The sequence below is a fragment of the Cervus elaphus genome, chromosome 20, assembly GCF_910594005.1.
Source record: "Cervus elaphus chromosome 20, mCerEla1.1, whole genome shotgun sequence".
Classification (NCBI taxonomy): domain Eukaryota; kingdom Metazoa; phylum Chordata; class Mammalia; order Artiodactyla; family Cervidae; genus Cervus; species Cervus elaphus.
This window is the reverse complement of record NC_057834.1, coordinates 92,172,497-92,193,492: the sequence shown is the minus strand read 5'-3', so window position 1 is coordinate 92,193,492 and position 20,996 is coordinate 92,172,497. Positions and strand designations below refer to the sequence as shown.

The window sequence follows — 20,996 nt, the reverse complement described above, 5'->3', positions numbered from 1 at the left end:
TTTGTGGGAAGGATTTTAATAATGGATTCAATTCTTTTAATGTATGAATGACTATTCAGCATTGTGATTTCTTCTGTCAGACTGAAAATTGTGTTTCTTCAAAGAGTATGTCCATTTCACACAAATTATCAAATTATTTGGCATAAAGTTATTCACTGTATTCCCTTTAATTTCTGTGGACCTGCAGCAATGTTGTTTTTTCATTCCTTATCATGGTAAATTTAAATTTTCCTTCTGTCTCTTTGTTATAGTAGTCATGCTAGAGCTTTATCAATGTATTACTCTGAAAATAACCAATTCTTGGTTTTATTGATTTTTCTGCACATTTCCTCATGTTCTTTGTATACTTGTTTTATATTTCATCAGTTTCTGATACTAGTTTTATTATTCCCTCCCTTTTACTCTCTTTGGATATAAATTTTGCTACTTTTCTATCTTCATGTGACAGATGCTTTAGTCACTTGGTTGCAATCCCATAGACTATAGCCCTCCATGCTCCTCTGTCCATGGGATTTCCCAGGCGAGCATACTTGAGTGGGTTGCCATTTCCATTATCAGATCTTCCTGATCCAGGGATCAAACCGGTGTCTCCTGTGTCTCCTGCTTTGGCAAGCAGATTCTTTACCACTGAGTCACCTTGAAAGTCCCAGATCCTTGATATGCCAACACTTTTTCCTTTCTTATATATGCATTTAGAGCTGCTAGGCAATAATTACACCTTTTGCTTTCAAATACACTCTGACAAAAACTGGTAAATACCTTCCAATTCAAATATTTCCTCTTAGCCTTTGTCAAAGAAGCCAAATTTCTTTGTCAAAGAAACGTAAAATTCTCCAAGTCAGGCTTCAACAGTACATGAACCATGAACTTCCAGATGTTCAAGTTGGATTTAGAAAAGGCAGAGGAACCAGAGATCAAATTGTCAACAATCTGTTGGATCAGAGAAAAAGCAAGAGAATTCCAGAAGAACATCTACTTCTGCTTTATTGACTATGCCAAAGCCTTTGACTGTGTGGATCACAACAAACTGGAAAATTCTTAGAGATGGGATTACCAGACTGCCTGACCTGCCTCTTGAGAAATCTGTATGCAGGTCAGGAAGCAACAGTTAGAACTGGACATGGAACAACAGACTGGTTCCAAATCGGGAAAGGAGTACATCAAGGCTGTATATTGTCACCCTGCTTATTTAACTTCTATGCAGAGTACATCATGAGAAACACTGGGCTGGATGAAACATAAGCTGGAATCAAGATTGCCGGGAGAAATATCAATAATCTCAGATATGCTGATGACACCACCCTTATGGCAGGAAGCGAAGAACTAAAGAGCCTCTTGATGAAAGTGAAAGAGGAGAGTGAAAAAGTTGGCTTAAAACTCAACATTCAGAAAACTAAGAGCATGGAATCTGGTCCCATCACTTCATGGCAAATAGATGGACAAACAGTGGAAACAATGACAGACTTTATTTTGGGGGGCTCCCAAATCACTGCAGATGGTGACTGCAGCCATGAAATTAAAAGACACTTCTTGGAAGAAAAGTTATGATCAACCTAGATAGCATATTAAAAAGCAGAGACATTACTTTGCCAACTAAGTTCCGTCTAGTCAAAGCTATGGTTTTCCCAGTAGTCATGTAAGGATGTGAGAGTTGGACTATAAAGAAAGCTGAGTGCCGAAGAACGGATGCTTAAGAATTATGGTGTCGGAGAAGACTCTTGAGAGTCCCTTGGACTGCCAGGAGATCCAATCAGTCCATCCTAAAGGAGATCAGTCCTGTGTATTCATTGGAAGGACTGATGCTGACGCTGAAACTCCAATACTTTGGCCATCTGATGCTGACCCATTTGAAAAGACCCTGATCCTGGGAAAGGTTGAAGGCGGGAGGAAAAGGGACAACAGAGGATGAGATGGTTGGATGGCATCACTGACTCAATGGACATGAGCTTGAGTAAACTCTGGGAGTTGGTGACGGATAGGGAGGCCTGGTGGGCTACAGTCTATGGGGTCGCAAAGAGTCAGACATGCCTGAGCGAATGAACTGAACTGAAAGAAGCCAAATATCATACAGATGGCAAAGTGGTCAGATAAAACATCTGATTTCATAGCAATCCTTTTTGTCCAGTGAGCCCACATTACAAACTGTGGCCATATACTGGCCAAAGAATGTAAGAGGAAATATTTTATTCCCAATTAGGCTGACTAAAGTTGCTGCTTTAGTGTGGTGATGTGACAGTTCTGCCATTCAGTACTGCATGATCCTTCCACAATGCAGCCAGATAAAACAGTTGGAACTTTGGCAGTCATTTCAGAACACAAGTGAACTCAAGATAGAACACGTAAATAGGAAGATATACTAGAAGCTAAAAGAAACTTGGGTACTGATTTAGTGGAATCACAGTTTTATACTTCAACACTTGATAGTGATGTTTCCTAATGCCCATTTGACTTCACACTCCAGAATGTCTGGCTCTAGGTAAGTGATCACACCATCATGGTTTTCTGGGTCATTAAGACGTCTTTTGTACAGTCCTGCTGTGTGTTCTTGCCAACTCTCCTTAATATCTTCTATTTCTGTTAGGTCCTTACCATTTCTGTCCTTTATTGTGCCCCTTTTGCATGAATTATTCCCTTGGTTTCTCTAGTTTTCTTGAAGAGAATTCTAGTCTTTCCCAATCTATTTTCTTTATTTCTTTGCATTGTTCACTTAGGAAGGCTTTCTTAGTTCTCCTTGCTATTCTTTGGAACTCTCCATTCAGATGGGTATATCTTTCCTTTTCTCCTTTGTTTTACACTTCTCTTCTTAGCTATTTTTAAATTGAAGAAAGTAGGGAAAACCACTAGGCCATTCTAGTATGGCCTACATCAAATACCTTATGCTTATCAGTGGAAGTTACAAATAGATTCAAGGGATTAGATCTGATAGAGTGCCTGAAGAATTATGGATGGAGGTTCATAACATTGTTCATTAGGTGGTGATCAAAACCATCCCCTAGAAAAGGAAATGCAATAAGACAAAATGGTTATCTGAAGAGGCAAAACTATGGAGACAGTAAAAAAATGAATGGTTACCAGGGTTAGAGAGGCAGGTAGAGGTGACTAGGGAGAAGACTGAGGATTTTATGGGGCAGTAAAATTAAATAATGTGATTCCATAATGATGGATATATGTCATTGTACATTGGTCCAAACTCACAGAATGTTCCATAAAAAAGTTTTCCGTAATGTAAACTGTAGACTTTCGGTGATTGTGTTATTTCAATATAAGTTCATCAATTAAAAAAAAAAAATGTACCGCTCTGATGGGGAATGGTTATAATGGGGGAGACTATACACGAATAGGGGCTGGGAGTATAATGGAAATCTCTGTACGTTCTACTTAATTTTCCTGTGTAACTGAAGTTGCTCTACTATAAAATCCTATTTAAAAAAAGAAATTAAAAATTTTCAAAAATTATAAAAACATGCAAGGCCACATAAACTAGAATTAGACTAACTTAGAAATGCAATAAAAGGACTCAGAATAAGACATTTAAAACTCATTTAAATAAATACTAACCTAAAATAAGCATAATTATAATGAACAGAACAAAAAATACCCTAAGAGAAAAAGAAGAGAAAACTAAGATTTTTTTAAATTAAAAATAAAATCATTAGATGAGGAGCTAATACACTATGATCGCACTATATGCCCATTCAACAATTATTTTAAATGTATATATGATATATATATGTGTGTGTGTTAGTCACTCAGTCATGTCCAACTCTTTGACCCCACGGACTATAGCCCACCAGGCTCCTTTGTCCAGGGGATTTTCCAGGCAAGAATACTAGAGTGGGTTGCCATTTCCTTCTCCAATACACACATTACACACACACACACACACACATGGAGCTTCCCAGGTGGCTCAATAGTAAAAAATCTGCTTTTCAATGCAGATGTGAGTTGACCCATGGGTTGGGAAAACCCCCTGAGAAGGAAATGGCAACCCACTCTAATATCCTTGCCTGGAGAATCCCATGGATAGCCAGGTGGGTTATGGTCCATGGGGTTGCAAAGAGTTGGACATGACTTAGTTACTAAATAACAACATATAAAAACTATATATATATGTGTGTGTGGGGGTATGTATATGTGTGAGAGTGAAAGTCAATAATTCATGTCTGACTCTTGCAACCCCATGGACTATGCCCCACCAGGCTCCTCTGTCCATGGAATTTTCCAGGCAAGAATACTGGAGTGGGTTGCCACTTCCTCTCCAATACATATAATGTATGTATATATCTCCAATCTAAAAACAAAAAACAAAAAAAACAAAAGTCCTGCCACACATTTTAGTTATAATATTTCTTGATAGTACTTCGTGTATAGTAATACTGAAACTATTTTATTAGGATTCTGCTAATCAGTAACATTACTGATAACACTGGCAATCAGAATTTGCATGGTGCAAGAAGGGAAAGATAATGTGGAAAGAAGACGGCAGTGAAGAACCTTCTGTGTTGAAATAGCATTAGAGATATCAACATGAATTTATCGTTGAAAAATCTACTTTCTATTCTGTCTATTGAAATAGCCTAAGAACCACGACACTCCAGTAGCCATGAACACATTTATTGCCCACTCTTTCGTTCCTAAATTCCATTCCCTTCTAAAAATACTAGGGATCTTTGGAAAATAGCTGTTTCTGGGGCTTCAGAAAGAAGTGTTAAAAGGGCACAAAATCTGGCCTATGTTAAACTGACAACGTTTGGAGATTGAACATACACAGTTTCATCTTTTTATAACTGACCAAAAATGTCCAGAATAGCATAGCTCTCTGCCATTGGATACAAATCCCAATCTCTCAACCAACTTTGAATTCTTAATTCTTCATCCATAAGACAGAAAATAAAGGACAAACTCAAAAGCTCTGCTGTATTAAATGATATAAAATAGATTAAACTACCTAACATAGTACTTTGCATATAACACACATTCAAGAAATGTTTGTTTCTTATTTTAACCATTCTTTTACTTCCTTTACATCCCACTGACCCAACTAATAATCCTCCCTGTGACCTCACTGTAGCTGACCTTACTTAAGTTTAGGAGGCTGCCAATCTGATCATAATATTTCATTCAAAAATAAAAGTATGCCTTCCTTCTACCATATCATTTGTGTTAGAATAACACCACTTCAAAAGATAAATGGCATTAATCATAATGATTTTCCAAATTTAGGCAGCATATGCTATTTCAAGGCAGCATATAATTTCAACCAGTTTAAGTGAACAAATTTCAAGCAAAGTACAAAATATTTGGGCCTAGGAATACATTTCTCACAGCTCAAAATAGACATACAAGAGGACTAATCACTGGACTTGTAAGTTATAGGAATCCATAGGTATCTCTCAGGGGAGCTTTGCATGTTTCTCAGTTGTTTCTATTTTTGTTTTCCCATAGATTAATCCAGAAATACTTTTCTACGCTCTTTTCTAGCTTCCACAATCTCTCCATTTACTAATGTATTCATCAATTCAGCAAATATTTTTTGAGCATCTGATGTGTTGCACATTCTACTATATATAGATACAGGGTATGTAACATATTTTTAGATATAAGATATAGATAATTATACAGACAACTTCAATAGAGTATTGCAAATGTTGATAATTAAAGTATGTGATGTACACTGTAGAGGCCAATATCCCAATAGTTTGCCCTAAGCAAATTAGGAGCAACCAGAGGATTTTAAGTTGGTGAGTAAGATTTGATTTATAATTTTGAAAGATTACTCTGTGAATGCTGTAGTAAATGTAATTGGAAGGGAGCAAGAAATTCAAGGAAAGATTGTTTCCCATGCAAACAAATAATGCCTAGAACATGAGGTAGAACAACAATAATAATAATGATGTTAAAAAAATATCAGCTATTAAGAATGGAATATCCACATTTTCCAGATACTATGTGGATTATATTCATGACCTCAATTCTCACAAGCCAGTAGAAAATTAAGTACTGCTATTAGCCCCTGCTCTCTACCATTTATTAGTAATGTATCAGGAAACTCAGGCCCAGAGTAGTTAAGTAATACACCTAGTGGAACAGCATTTTAAAAAGGAAAAGAATTAAAATCACTCTGTCTTGAAGCACTGATATATTTTTACTATTTACATATCTCCCTATAAAGCTTATTCAGACCCTCTTCTTGCCTGCTGAATTTTCAGATTGTTTCCATGTACAAGGTTATTATCTCATGGTACATGAATATCAAAGGAAACCTTGATTCTAAGAGAGAAAAACTCAATCTCAGGGGCATAAACTAAAGACAAATCCATTTAATTAGATGTTTATTTCACATAAAATACAATTTAACTGAAACATATGAGATAGAAAAAATATTGTAAATAAATATATACGTGTTAGCAACTGCCTGATTCTTTTCACATCTTTTACTCCAAGTCACTTTACTTTTCTCCATTCATAAGCCCAGTCTCTCTCACAGTTTGGCCTTTGTTAGAGAAGTATATGGAATTTCATCTTCAGAATTTGCAGGCACTGTATTATGTTCAGTTTTATCTTTCATACTCTATTAGGACTATTGCCATCTATGATGTAGTACATGCAGGCTAACACAAGACAACACCGTCTCGGTCTTACCACAGAATGTTGAATATCATTTCAGTGAAACTTCCTAATCTTTCTTTCTCAAGGAATGTCTGTTTCCCAACTCCAGATCTATTTAATCCTACCTGTATTTCAGGGTCATGTTCTATTTCTATCTTATGAACTCTACCATTTAGCATCTGAAAATAAGCATTAAGAGAAAGTTCATTTCTTTTCTCATGTGTTTTTGTTTTGCATGACTAACACAAATACACTGATGACAGAGTATCCTATCTTCCCTCTCTAGATACAATGTTGAGAGAGTCGTATAGGAAAAATTTTCCTATATTTGTAAAATGTCTGCTACTGAAAAAGGATGCATGGAACAGAGAGAGAGGAAAAAGTATTAATCAAAGGATAATGTAGATTAAGGTGGTAGCAGATGTTTTGGCAAAACAATCTTCATATCCAGACAAAATATAAAATTCTCATATATTCATGGTTTGTACTTTTTTCTTATATTGTACATGGCTTATATTTCTATTATGTCACATTACATAGAGAAATTTAATTTAAATTTTCTACTAATGCTTTTAAGTTTAATTTAAAACACTATCAGAATTACTCAATAATAATAATAATAATTATGATTAGTTATTTATATGGCCATTTTAAAAGAAAAAAGATAATCAAATTTTTTATTATACTAAATATTATAGTATTATAGGGTCTGTGATGTTTTTCTCAAAATTAGTTTAGTCTGTAAAGTACCAGTTTGACAGGGAATTAAAAAATTCATATTATTACAGAAATGACCTTTGTCAATATTAAATTATTTTATTAATAAATTAACATTAATTTTAATTATTATTAATGAAATTAAATAATTAATTAAATTAATAATTAGTAATAATTAATTAAATTAAAATTAATGGATTAATATTAAAACAATATTAATAACAGTGAATAAAATAAAACATACCTCATTTTTTTCCTAACTAAGAAACCACGTGTCCATCTTTGAATAATCAAAACTGGTGAGTTATGAGCCAGAATTTCATTAATTTTTGAAATAATGTATTTGATATTATCAATTTCATCTTCATAGGTTGATCCCTGTATAAAGAAAATTACTTAAAATTCATATTTCATGAAAGTATTTCCAAAAGATATTTTAACTTGCTAGTCTGATGGTATAAACTATTAAAACATTCACAGGTGTCTTACACACATAATACTTAAGTAACGTATACATTTTTCAAATCTATTTTTATTAGCTCATAAGATCAAGAATTAGTAGCACAAAATAATTTCAAATCTTTACACAAAATTCAAGATCAATGAGGATAATTTTTTCCATTCTAGATTCTTCTATCTGCTATCATAGGTATAAAATTTTTCCCATACTCATGTTGATCTCTGAAAGGTAGGAGCATGAACAGATATCCAAAGACCCTTAAAAGTATTCTGTGAATCATCATAGATGAAACTGATGTATGTTGGATTTATAAAACAACTTGTGGTAGTTCAAAATTTTGTTGCATCTTAACTAGATACTTTACAGGAAGACAGTACATTCCCTGGGGGAAAGACTTCTATACTATCTTTTAAAAAATTATCTCTAAGATATGCGGTCCTATATATTTTTAAATTTTGGAACCACAGACTCCCTATATCCTCATAAATATATAATAATGAAATATAACTATGAAAAACTTTGAAATATTGTGAGAATTACCAGAACATAACACAGAGACATGAAGTGAGTAAATGCTGGCCACCCCCTAAAAATAGCACTTATTACTTGTTCCATGCAGGGTAGCCACCAATTTCAATTTGTGATAAAAAAGCACAATAAAATGAGATATGCCTATAAACTCAACTTGCCCAAATATGAATCCTCCTCCCTAACTTGCTTTCTCACATGCTCTTAGTGAATGGTGGTACTGCCCATACAAACCTAATCCAGAAACTCTGAACCATCCCAGGCTCTCTTTTTCTGTTATTTCTTTACATCCAAATGTTGCTAGCTCCAGTATATTCTACGTCCCAAATATCTGATCTCTCTCTCTCTTCTTCTGTTCTCCATCATTGTTTTTTTGAATCTCTTTATCACTTCTCTAACCTACTAAAAATGTCCTGATAGCATAAATAATCCATATTGCCTACTCCTTCCAAATCATAATATGCACTAATGCAGTATGACTTTCAAAATGCAAAACTGATCATATGGCATTTTTGCTTAATATATTTCGCTGGTTTAGCATTGAAAGATTAGTTACAAATTTCTTGACTTGGCATACAAAATCCTTGATCTAGTCCCTTCTTACCTTCACAGTATTACCTTCCTTCACACTAAATATAATACCTTCCATTCTGGCAAAATCCAACCACTTATATTTCTGAAAATGGCCTGAAAAACCTCCATGCTTTTTGCATGCCATTCCCATTTCTTGACTGCACTTCTCAATTTCTTGTCTCATTATCTTAGTCTTTTGCTGACTCAGTCCTTTCCTCCAAAAAGCCTTTCTTGACATTGATCTGAGTTTAATACCTTTCTACAATATTATCCTGTGTTATTTGTTACACTTGACAATGTTGAATTTTACATAAGCCCTGTAAAACAGCCTTGTTTTTCAGGGATCCTGGAAAACAATGAAGGTTAAGAAACCTCCTCATCCCTTTGTTTCAGGAAAATTTAATACAAAGAATTCTTCCATTATATTACTTAGATTATACCTATGGATGTCCCTCTTGTTCATCTTTGACAAGGCCCTGACACACATTCTCTATATCCCCACTCTTTGCCTATTAAAAATTAGTGGAACTACTTTGTTTACACTGAGCAGTTTGAATAAAATGCCTTCTGGGTAAGAGTCTCTCCTAATAGCCTGAACTTGGCCCCACCTTCTGCCTGAGCCAGCACATAACCCCTCCTTAATAGTTTATCATGAAATGGATTCCTCCCAGGGTAAATGTCAGGCTCTTTGTGAGCCCATGCACAAGAAGATTCCCTGCCCAGCTCCTCTGTCCATGGAATTCTCCAGGCAAGAGTACTGGAGTGGGTTGCCATTTCCTTCTCTAGGGGATCTTCCCGACTCAGGGATTGAACCCTGGTCTCCTGCATTGCAGGCAGATTCTTTACCAACTGAGCCACTAGGGAAGGCGAAAATATTTTCTGTTCTATTGTCAGATCATGCCACTTCCCCTCACCTTACTTTTTTGTTGTTCAGTTGCTCAGTCATGTCAGACTCTTTGTGACCCTATGGACTGCAGCACGCCAGTCTTCCCTGTCCTTCACTATCTCCCAGAGTTTGCTCAAACTCATGTCTGTTGAGTCAATGATGCCATTCAACCATCTCATCTTCCGTCACCCCTTTCTCCTCCTGCCCTCAATCTTTCCTAGCATCAGGGTCTTTCCATTCTACTTAGCCACACCATTTCTTTCTAGCCTTAATCCCTCCTCTAAAAGAAAACTTCTTTTCAGTCTTTAAGGCACAATATCACCTTTAAGATGCCACAGACCTTAACAGAAGCATTCTCCTTATTGCAATAATATTCATTTGCCTTACTGCAATAGCCCTTATCCCTCCCTTGAGATAATCCTTTTGAAAAAGTCTCTTCTTAAGTCATGATTTGTTATTTTATTTGATAAGCTTATGCTATAAAGCAATTATTGGTCTTTCTTTCCCACTGTAACATAAACTCACCAAGTGTAACACCTCTTTCTTTATTCTGAATTTCTACAAGTAAGTAAGCTATCTAGTCTGTAACTGGCATTCAAATATCAGTTGACTGTTAAATCACTAAGTAACAGACACTTGTACACTGTCATATTGGTCTCCAAGCTTGCTGTGGCAATGTCAATCTGTTCTTATAACTTAACTCTTACTTGGCTATAGTAACATAGTAATTTTTCTACCTTTTGGATTTTTATTTTTCAGTCTGTTTTCCTGTTTCTTCTTTTTCTCTAACTATTTAAATAGAGTATAATGTAGGTTTGCTTCTTTTTTCACTTCCCTTTGCTAAGTTTCTTTGAATGATCACCTTCCTTGCCATATCTTACTATTTCACATATGCTGATTATCCTATATATATCCTGGCAAGAATTATCTCTTAGATTACAAACCTATAAAATGAACTTCTAGTTCCATTTGTCTACTTATATGTCAAAAACTGAAATATTTCTTCCCCCCATTTGAAAACACCCACAATCTATACTTCACACCACATTACAGATAGAGTCATTAAAATTATTTTCCACCTTGTCAACCAAATAAACTCTCTTTCTCTCTCCTCCTTTCCATCTACTGAATCACTTAGTTCTATCAAAAATATCTCTCTTCAATCTGTTCCCTATAACCTATACATACTACCAATTTATTAAATCAGCTCTAATAAACTAGGGTCCGAACTATAGACTTTCCTCTAATTTCCCTACATTCAATTTCCCTCTACTCCAAAATTACAGAATATAGGACTTTTTTTCTAAAATGAAAATCATGTCATCTAAAATCCTTAAATATTTTCCCCAAATCTTACAACATACTGGCTATATATATTCTTAGTATTACATGTAACTCCCTCTTCTCTATTAATACTATTTTTGATTCCAGTATCATTTGTCATGCCCAAGCATGCCTTCTAAACCCCAAGAACACTAAATCACTTCTTGTCACTTAACTGCATTTAGCATCACCTCTGTGGCTTTGCCATGCTTTTTACTCTACTTCAACATTCCATTATTGCCAACACCTCCACCTACTTGACTTCTTATATACAAAAAAAAACTCATCTGAAGTATAAATATATTTTGTTTTGCTTTTTTCCATGACAATAGGTGTGAAATTCAAAATTTTAAATAAAACATACATAGATCTTTCATAGATTTTGTCCCATATTCAGAACTATATTTTTTCTCATTATTCCTTGGATTACTGCTGCTGCTGTTCAGTTGCTAAATCATGTACAACTCTGCGACTCCAAGGATTGCAGCATATTAGGCTCCCCAGTACTCCACTATCTCCTGGAGTTTGCTCAAATTCATGTTTACTGAGCCTAGATGATATCTAACAGTCTTATCTTCTGCCACCCCCTTCTTTTTTTTTCCTTCAATCTTTCCCAGCATCAGGGTCTTTTCTAATGAATCAGCTCTTTACATCCGGTGGCCAAAATTTGGACCTTCAGCTCCACCACCAATCCTTCCAATGAATATTCAAGGTGGGTTTTCTTTAGGATTGACTGATTTGATCTTCTTGAAGTTCAAGGGACTCTCAAGAGTCTTCTCCAAAAAAAAAAAAAAAAAAAAAAAAGTCTTCTCCAGCACCACACATCAACATTCTTTGCCACTCAGCCTAAATTTACAGTCCAAATCTCACATCCATACACGACTACTGGAAAAACCATAGCTTTGATTATATGGATCTTTGTCAGCAAAGGAATGTCTCTGCTTTTTTAATAATGCTGTCTAGGTTTTTCATATCTCTCCTTCCAAGGAGCAAGCATGTTTTAAATTCATGGCTTCAGTCACCATTTGCAGTGATTTTGGAGCCCGAGAAAATAAAATCTTTTACTGCTTCCACTTTTTCCCCATCTATTTGCCATGAAGTGATTGGACCAGATGCCATGATCTTAAGTTTTTTGAACAGTGAGTTTCAAGCCAGTTTTTTCACTCTCCTCTTTCACACTCATCATTCAGGTCCTTTAGTTCCTCCTCACTTTCTGCCATTAGAGTGGTTATCATCTGTGTATCTAAAGTTGTTAGTATTTCTCCCAGTGATCTTGATTCCAGCTTGTGATTTATCCACCTTGGCATTTCACATGATGCATTCTGCACACAAGTTAAATAAGCCCGTGACAATATACAGCCTTGTGGCACTCCTTTCCCAATTTTGAACCAGTCAGTTATTTATGTCCAATTCTAATTGCTGCTTGTTGACCAACATACAGGTTTCTATAGAGATAGGTAAGGTGGTCTGGTATTCCCATCACTGGTTAGTGCTTCTCCTTAATTTTCTTTATTTCTCTACTCTAATTCCTATTCATGTATAGTAGGTATTCTAGAACTCACCTCGATGTTTTACATTTTTTTCTCATCATTTCTCAATTTGGTGAAGCCATGCTGTCAAAAGTTAGCTTTCTTATACTGAGGTTTTTTTAATAGCTTGTCAATTACTTCAGTTATGTGGCTGAGCCTAAGCTCCTTTCTGAAACTCCTGTCTGCCCTATTACAGATGAGTCCTTCCACAAACTATAATAGTTTGCTATTATAACCCTGACTGTATGAGGGCCTCTCCATGAAATGTATCCTCTGATTTCTGGCAAAAGATCCCACCTGTTATTTAGTCTACTATCAACCGTGACAAATAGGGAGATTTGCAGAATCTCCTTTAGCTCCTGTCATTTTGTTTTACGTGTCAGGAAGAATAGCTCAAAGTCAGGCTGACCCATTCCCTACCTTTGAATCAGTCATATCTTCATTGTATCAAAAATTCTTCATTATGTAAAAAAGAACCTCTATGATACAATCTATTATTTAATTCTTATCCTTTACTGCTTTCTAGTAAAGATGTGATTTCCTCCAATCTTCATGGAGTTTTTTGTTCATTGCATTTGAGCTCATGGTATGTGTGTATGTGCATGTGTATTTAGAGTAACAAATTATGCCACCTGAAATATGCTCTGTATATTGATTATTGAGTAATAGGCATTTGAAAAACAGCAAATGCAGGGAGAGGCACTCTCTGAACTTCCTTTATCTATCTAAAGACAGATTCCCCCAAAGGCATTCAATTGTCATATTTTATCAACCAGGAAAGGAGTCTTATCACAAGAAAGGAGATTAGAAGATGATTAGAAGGGGAGAAAATTAGAAGACATCACAACCAAATGAATTTGGTCACAAATTCCCATCTATTCTTCTAGAGACCCATTTGTCTTTCTTAAAAATAATTTACTGTCTCATAAGAGGCCTATACCCTCCCTCCCTTTCCCCCTATTTAGATGGTATTAAGAATGAATTCCCATCTCAAGGAGATACTCAGTTCTCCCTGAGCATTTTCTCAGTACACATGAGATAAATATTAATAAGCTTCTGTTTGTTTTTCTCTTGTTAACCTGTCTTATATTACAGGGTCTCAGCCAAGAGCTCAGAAGGGTAGAGGGAAAATTGTTTTTCCCCCTCTAGTTTGAAAGTGAGGAAGAATAATACAGGAAAGAATTTAGATGGCTAGGTTTAAGTGATCCTGGTCAGACTCTGCAGTTCTCACCAGCAGAGAACCATCACACTCACATTGCAGTTTACAGCAGAGTCTTGCTTCCCTCCAAGGTACAGATAATCCCTCTCTTTCAAGAAATAAAGAGCATAATCAGCTGTGGGTGGGATAGGAGTCTCTGCCAAAAACCAAGTAACCTCTAGAAAATAGTCAAGATTTATGATGTCCCAAAACAATTATGCTGTAAAATGCCAATAAAGATATTACCTACTGTATACTGGAGGGAATTTTACTCAGTGCTCTTTGGTGACATAAATGAGAAGAAAATCCAAGGAAGAGGGTATGTATGTCTATGTGTGCTTGATTCACTTTGAGGTATAGCAGAAACTACCACAACATTATAAAGCAACTACACTCCACATTTAAAAAAAAAAAAAAAGACATCATTGCAAATGTGTACAAATGCCATAAACCATTTGATAGCTGAGGACAAATGGATGTATCTTCTAAGGGAGAGTAATGCGTATTTCCTCTACTATATGAGTGATGACTCTAAAGAAAAACTGCCTGGGTTTAAATTCCATTTCTACCACTTGCTAACTATGCAGTCTAGGGTAAGTAACCCATCTGTCCCCTATTAATCATCTGTAAAATAGAGAAAACTTCATTGGGGTTTTGTGAGAAAATATTTGTAAAGCACATAGAACAGTGCTAAAACATTTCAAGCATCCAAATAAGGTCATCTGTCAACAGCTTAAGGACTTCTGTATACCTTATCCTATTTGATACTTAACAAATTAGTACCGGAATTTACTAAGCAATTGGTTTAAACATAACAAAATTAAGAAATTAACTGTAAACTAATATTTTCAACTCAATAAAATGAATTAAAGAATTACAGTAAAAGCTTGCCAAAGGACAACACACATTTACAGAAAATATTATCAAGAATCAACAAAACAGATGATAAAATAATGAAATATCTGTATTCTCCCACTTGCCATTGTAATCTTGGAATGAAAAAGTGGCTACTGCAAATCCTTGCATAGAGCATAACAAGGCATTTCCAAGAAAGGTAAGAATTTTGTAAACATGATTCATATGGAAGATAGTACTCTGTGTTCTTAACAGGAAGTGTAGCTTAAAAAACAAATTTTCAAACTACATTCTTTTCAGATTGTATATATTACACAAAGAGATTCCCAATTAATCTGATATTCTAAATACACCTGTACTTATTTTTCCTTCCTTTTCCCCATTTTCATTTCTTTCGTATGTATCTATTCCCTATACTCTTTTAAAATTCTATTTGTAATTTTTCCATCAGAATTTACTGACTTGACACATTCGTCTCAGCATAACTGAAAAATGTAAATCGTGCTACTCCCAGAAGTACTTATCTCACATAGAATAAACACATGGAGTATTCACCTTTTTATTCCATCTGTAATATATTCACTTCAACATTCACATGAAATGGTGAGTATCTCTGAAACTCCCCACAAAGGCTAGAAAGATTTTATATTATTTTAAATCAACATTTCTAAGGATCACTGGTAAACACTTTGGGAACAAACTTTAGACAATTCACTAATTAAAATATTTCACCTGAACTAAGTAACATTAAATAACAACAAAAAATATTTAGAACCATAATAATAAAACACGAAAATTTTTAGGACAGATGATAGTACAAGAATAAAAAACTTTAAACAAATTTCCACCACTTGAAGTACCTATTATCATTTTTCCCCCCATCCTGAACCCACTCCCCCTCCCTCCCCACCCCATCCCTCTGGGTCATCCAGTGCACCAGCCACAAGCACCCTGTCCCATGCATTGAAACTGGACTGGCAATCCGTTTCAGATATAATATACATGGTTCAATGCTACTCTCCCAAATCATTCCACCCTCGCCCTCACCCAGAAAGTCCAAAGACTGTTCTATACATCTGTGTCTCTTGCTGTCTCGCATATAGGGTTATCGTTACTATCTTTCTAAATTCCATATATATGCATTAGTATACAGTACTGATGTTTTTCTTTCTCGCTTACTTCACTCTGCATAATAGGCTCCAGTTTTATCCACCTCATCAGAACTGATTCAAAGGTATTCTTTTTAATGGTTGAGTAATATTTCATTGTGTATATGTACCACAGCTTTCTTATCCATTCGTATGCTGATGGACATCTAGGTTGCTTCCATGTCCTGGCTGTTATAAACAGTGCCATGATGAACAATGAGGTACATGTGTCTCTTTCAAATTCTGGTTTCCTCAGTGTGTATGCCCAGAAGTGGCATTGCTGGATCATATGGCAGTTCTATTTCCAGTTTTTGAAGGAATCTCCGCACTGTTCTCCATAGTGGCTGTACTAGTTTGCATTCCCACCAACAGTGTAAGAGGGTTCTCTTTTCTCCACACCCAAGCATTTATTGCTTGTAGACTTCTGGATAGCAGCCATTCTGACTGGCATGAAACGGTACCTCATTGAGGTTTTGATTTGCATTTCTCTGATAATGAGTGATGTTGAGCATCTTTTTATGTGTTTCTTAGCCAACTGTATGTCTTCTTTAGAGAAATGTCTGTTTAGTTCTTTGGCCCATTTTTTGATTGGGTCATTTATTTTTCTGGAATTGAGCTGCAGGAGTTGCTTGTATATTTTTTAGGCTAATTCTTTGTCAGTTCCTTCATTTACTATTATTTTCTCCCATTCTGAATGCTCGCTTTTCACCTTGCTTACAGTTTCCTTTGTTGTGCAAAAGCTTTTAAGTATAATTAGGTCATATTTGTTTATTTTTGCTTTTATTTCCATTACTCTGGGAGGAGAGTCATAGAGGATCCTGCTGTGATTTATATCAGAGGGTGTTTTGCCTGTTTTCCTCTAAGAGTTTTATAGTTTCTGGTCTTATGTTTAGATCTTTAATCCATTTTGAATTTATTTTTGTGTATGTGTTAGAAATTGTTCTAGTTTCATTCTTTTACAAGCAATTGACCAGTTTTCCCAGCACCACTTGTTAAAGAGAATGTCTTCTTCATTGTATATTTCTTGCCTCCTTTGTCAAAGAAAAGGTGTCCATAGGTATGTGGATTTATCTCTGGGCTTTCTGTTTTGTTCCACTGATATATATTTCTGTCTTTGTGCCAGTACCATAATGTCTTGATGACTGTGGCTTTGTAGTAGAGCCTGAAGTCAGGCGAGTTGATTCCTCCAGTTTCATTCTTCTTTCTTAAGATTGCTTTGGCTATTCGAGATTTTTTGTATTTCCATACAAATTGTGAAATCATTTGTTCTAGTTCTGTGAAAAATACTGTTGGTAGTTGATAGGGATTGCATTCAATCTATAGATTGCTTTGGGTAGTATACTCATTTTCACTATATTGATTCTTCCAATCCATGAACCTGGTATATTTCTCCATCTATTTGTGTCCTCTTTGATTTCTTTCATTGGTATTTTACAGTTTTCTATATATAGGTCTTTTGTTTCTTTAGGTAGATATATTCCTAAGTATTTTTTTTCTTTTTGTTGCAATGGTGAATGGAATTGTTTCCTTAATTTCTCTGTTTTCTCAGTGTATAGGAATGCAAGGGATTTCTGTGTGTTAATTTTATATCCTGTAACTTTACTATATTCAATTGATTAGCTCTAGTAATTTTCTGGTGGAGTCTTTTGGGTTTTCTATGTAGAGGATCACGTTATATGCAAACAGTGAGAGTTTTACTTCTTTTCCAATCTGGATTCCTTTTACTTCTTTTTCTGCTCTGATTGCTGTGGCCAGTACTTCCAAAACTATGTTGAATAGTGGTGTTGAGAGTGGGCACCCTTGTCTTATTCCTGACTTTAGAGGAAATGCTTTCAATTTTTCACCATTGAGGATAATGTTTGCTGTGGGTTTGTCATATATAGCTTTTATTATGTTGAGGTATGTTCCTTCTATTCCTGCTTTCTGGAGAGTTTTTATCATAAAAGGATGTTGAATTTTGTCAAAGGCTTTCTCTGCATCTATTGAGATAATCATATGGTTTTATCTTTCAATTTGTTAATGTGGTGTATTACATTGACTTATTTGAAGATATTGAAGAATCCTTGCATCCCTGGGATAAAGCCCAGTTGGTCATGATGAATGATCTTTTTAATAAATTGTTGGATTATGTTTGCTAGAGTTTTTTTTTAAGGATTTTTGCATCTATGTTCATCAGTGATATTGGCCTGTAGTTTTCTTTTTTTTGTGGCATCTTTGTCTGGTTTTGGTATTAGAGTGATGGTGGCCTCATAGAATGAGTTTGGAAGTTTACCTTCTTCTGCAATTTTCTGGAAGAGTTTGAGTAGGATAGGTGTTAGCTCTTCTCTAAATTTTTGGTAGAATTCAGCTGTGAAGCCATCTGGTCCTGGGCTTTTGTTTGTTGGAAGATTTCTGATTACAGTTTCAATTTCCATGCTTTGATGGGTCTGTTAAGATTTTTTTTAATTTCTTCCTAGTTCAGTTTTGGAAAGTTTCTAAGAATTTGTCCCTTTCATCCAAATTGTCCATTTTATTGGCATATAGATGCTGATAGTAGTCTCTTATGATCTTTCATATTTCTGTGTTGTCTGTTGTGATTTCTCAATTTTCATTTCTAATTTTGTTGATTTGGTTCTTCTCCCTTTGTTTCTTGATGAGTCTGGCTAATGGTTTGTCAATTTTATTTATCTTCTCAAAAAACCAGCTTTTGGCTTTGTTGATTTTTGCTATGGTCTCTTTTGTTTCTTTTACATTTGTTTCTGCCCTAATTTTTTAACATTTCTTTCCTTCTACTAACCCTGGGGTTCTTCATTTTTTCCTTTCTAGTTGCTTTAGGTGTAGAGTTAGGTTATTTATTTGACTTTTTTCTTATTTCTTGAGGTAAGCCTGTATGCTATCAACCTTCCCCTTAGCACTGCTTTTACAGTGTCCCATAGGTTTTGGGTTGTTGTGTTTTCATTTTCATTCGTTTCTATGCATACTTTGATTTCTTTTTTTGATTTCTCCTGTGATTTGTCGGTTATTCAGCAGCGTGTTGTTCAGCCTCCATATGTTGGAATTTTTAATAGTTTTTCTTCTGTAATTGACCTCTAATCTTACTGCACTGTAGTCAGAGAAGATGCTTGGAATGGTTTTTTTTTTTTTTTTTTTAAATTTACCAAGGCTAGATTTATGGCCCAGGATGTGATCTATCCTTGAGAAGCTTCCATGTACACTTCAGAAAAAGGTGAAAATCATTGTTTAGGGGTGAAATGTCCTATAGATATCAAGTAGGTCTAACTGGTCTATTGTATCATTTCAAGTTTGTGTTTCCTTGTTAATTTTCTGCTTAATTGATCTATCCATAGGTGTGAATGGGGTATTTCTCCCACTATTATTGTGTTATTGTTAATTTCCCCTTTCATATTTGTTATCATTTGCCTTACATATTGTGGTGCTCCTATATTGGGTGCATATACACTTATAAGATTTTTATATCTTCTTCTTGGATTGATCCTTTAATTATTATGCAGTGTCCTTCTTTGTCTCTTTTCACAGCTTTTATTTCAAAGTCTATTTTATCTGATATGAGTACTGCTACTCCCGCTTTCTTTTGGTCTCTATTTGTATGGAATATCTTTTTCCAGCCCTTCACTTTCAGTCTGTATGTGTCCCTTGTTTTGAGATGTGTCTCTTGTAGACAACATATAAGGGGTCTTATTTTTGTATCCATTCAGCCAGTCTTTGTCTTTTGGTTGGGGCATTCAACCCATTTACATTTAAGGTAATTATTCATAAGTATGATCCCATTGCCACTTACTTTGTTATTTTGGGTTCGAGTTTATATACCCTTTCTGTGTTTCCTGTCTAGAGAAGATTCTTTAGCATTTGTTGGAAAGCTGGTTTCGTGGTGCTGTATTCTCTCAGCTTTTGTTTGTCTGTAAAGCTTTTGATTTCTCCTTCATGTTTGAATGAGATCCTTGCTAGGTACAGTAATCTGGGTTGTAGGTTTTTCTCTTTCATCACTTTAAGTATGTCCTGCCATTCTCTTTTGGCCTGAAGAGTTTCTATTGAAAGATTGGCTGTTATCCTTATGGGAATCCCCTTGTGTGTTATTTGTTTTTCCCTTGCTGCTTTTAATATTTGATCTTTGTTAATTTGATTAATATGTGTCTTGGGGTGTTTTGCCTTGGGTTTATCCTGTTTGGGACTCTCTGGGTTTCTTCGACTTGGGTGACTATTTCCTTCCCCATTTTAGGGACTATTTTCTCCTCAAGTATTTTCTCATGGTATTTCTTTCTGTCTTCTTCTTCTGTGACTCCTATGATTTGAATGTTGGGGCATTTCACATTGTCCCAGAGGTTTATGAGGTTGTCCTCATTTCTTTTTAATTCTTTCTTCTTTTTTCCTCTCTGCTTCATTTATTTCTACCATTCTATCTTCTACCGCACTTATCCTGTCTTCTGCCTCCATTATTCTACTGTTGGTTCCCTCCAGAGTGTTTTTTATCTCACTTATTGCATTATTCATTATATATTGACTCATTTTTATTTCTTCTAGGTACTTGTTAAACACTTCTTGCATCTTCTCAATCCTTGCCTCCAGGTTATTTATCTGTAACTCCATTTTGTTTTCAAGATTTTGGATCATTTTCACTATCATTATTTGGAATTCTTTATCACATAGATTCCCTATCTCTTCCTCTTTTGTTTGGTTTGGTGGGCATTTATCATGTTCCTTTACCTGCTGGGTATTTCTCTGCCTTTCCATATTGTTTATATTGCTGTGTTTGGGGTGGCCTTTATGTATTCTAGCAGTTTGTGGTTCTTCTTTATTGTGGAGGTTCCTCGCTGTGGGTGCGGTTGGCTGGGTAGCTTGTCAAGGTTTCCTGGTTAGGGAAGCTTGTGTCAGTGTTCTGTTAGGTGGAGCTGGATTTCTTCTCTCTGGAGTGCACTGAAGTGTCCAGTAGTGAGTTCTGAGATGTCAATGGGTTTGGTGTGAGTTAGGCAGCCTGTATATTGAAGCTCAAGGCTACATTCCTGTGTTGCTGGAGAATTTGCGTGGTATGTTTTGCTCTGGAACTTGTTCGCTCTTGGGTGGTGCTTGGTTTCAGTGTAGGTATGGAGGCTTTTGGATGAGCTCTTATCGATTAATGTTCCCTGGAGTCAGGAGTTCTCTGGTGTTCTCGGGTTTTGAACTTAAGCCTCCTGCC

The 20,996-nt window shown here is 35.5% G+C and overlaps 1 protein-coding gene across 1 annotated transcript in view; it reads right to left on the bottom strand.

Annotated features, from left to right (window-relative positions):
* Positions 1-20,996, bottom strand: part of LRRIQ3 (leucine rich repeats and IQ motif containing 3) — a 198,002-nt gene that overhangs the window by 145,230 nt on the left and 31,776 nt on the right. The window contains exon 6 of the mRNA XM_043876900.1: positions 7,571-7,704. Coding sequence (XP_043732835.1) covers positions 7,571-7,704 — 134 coding nt within the window. The remainder of the gene's footprint in view (positions 1-7,570; positions 7,705-20,996) is intronic.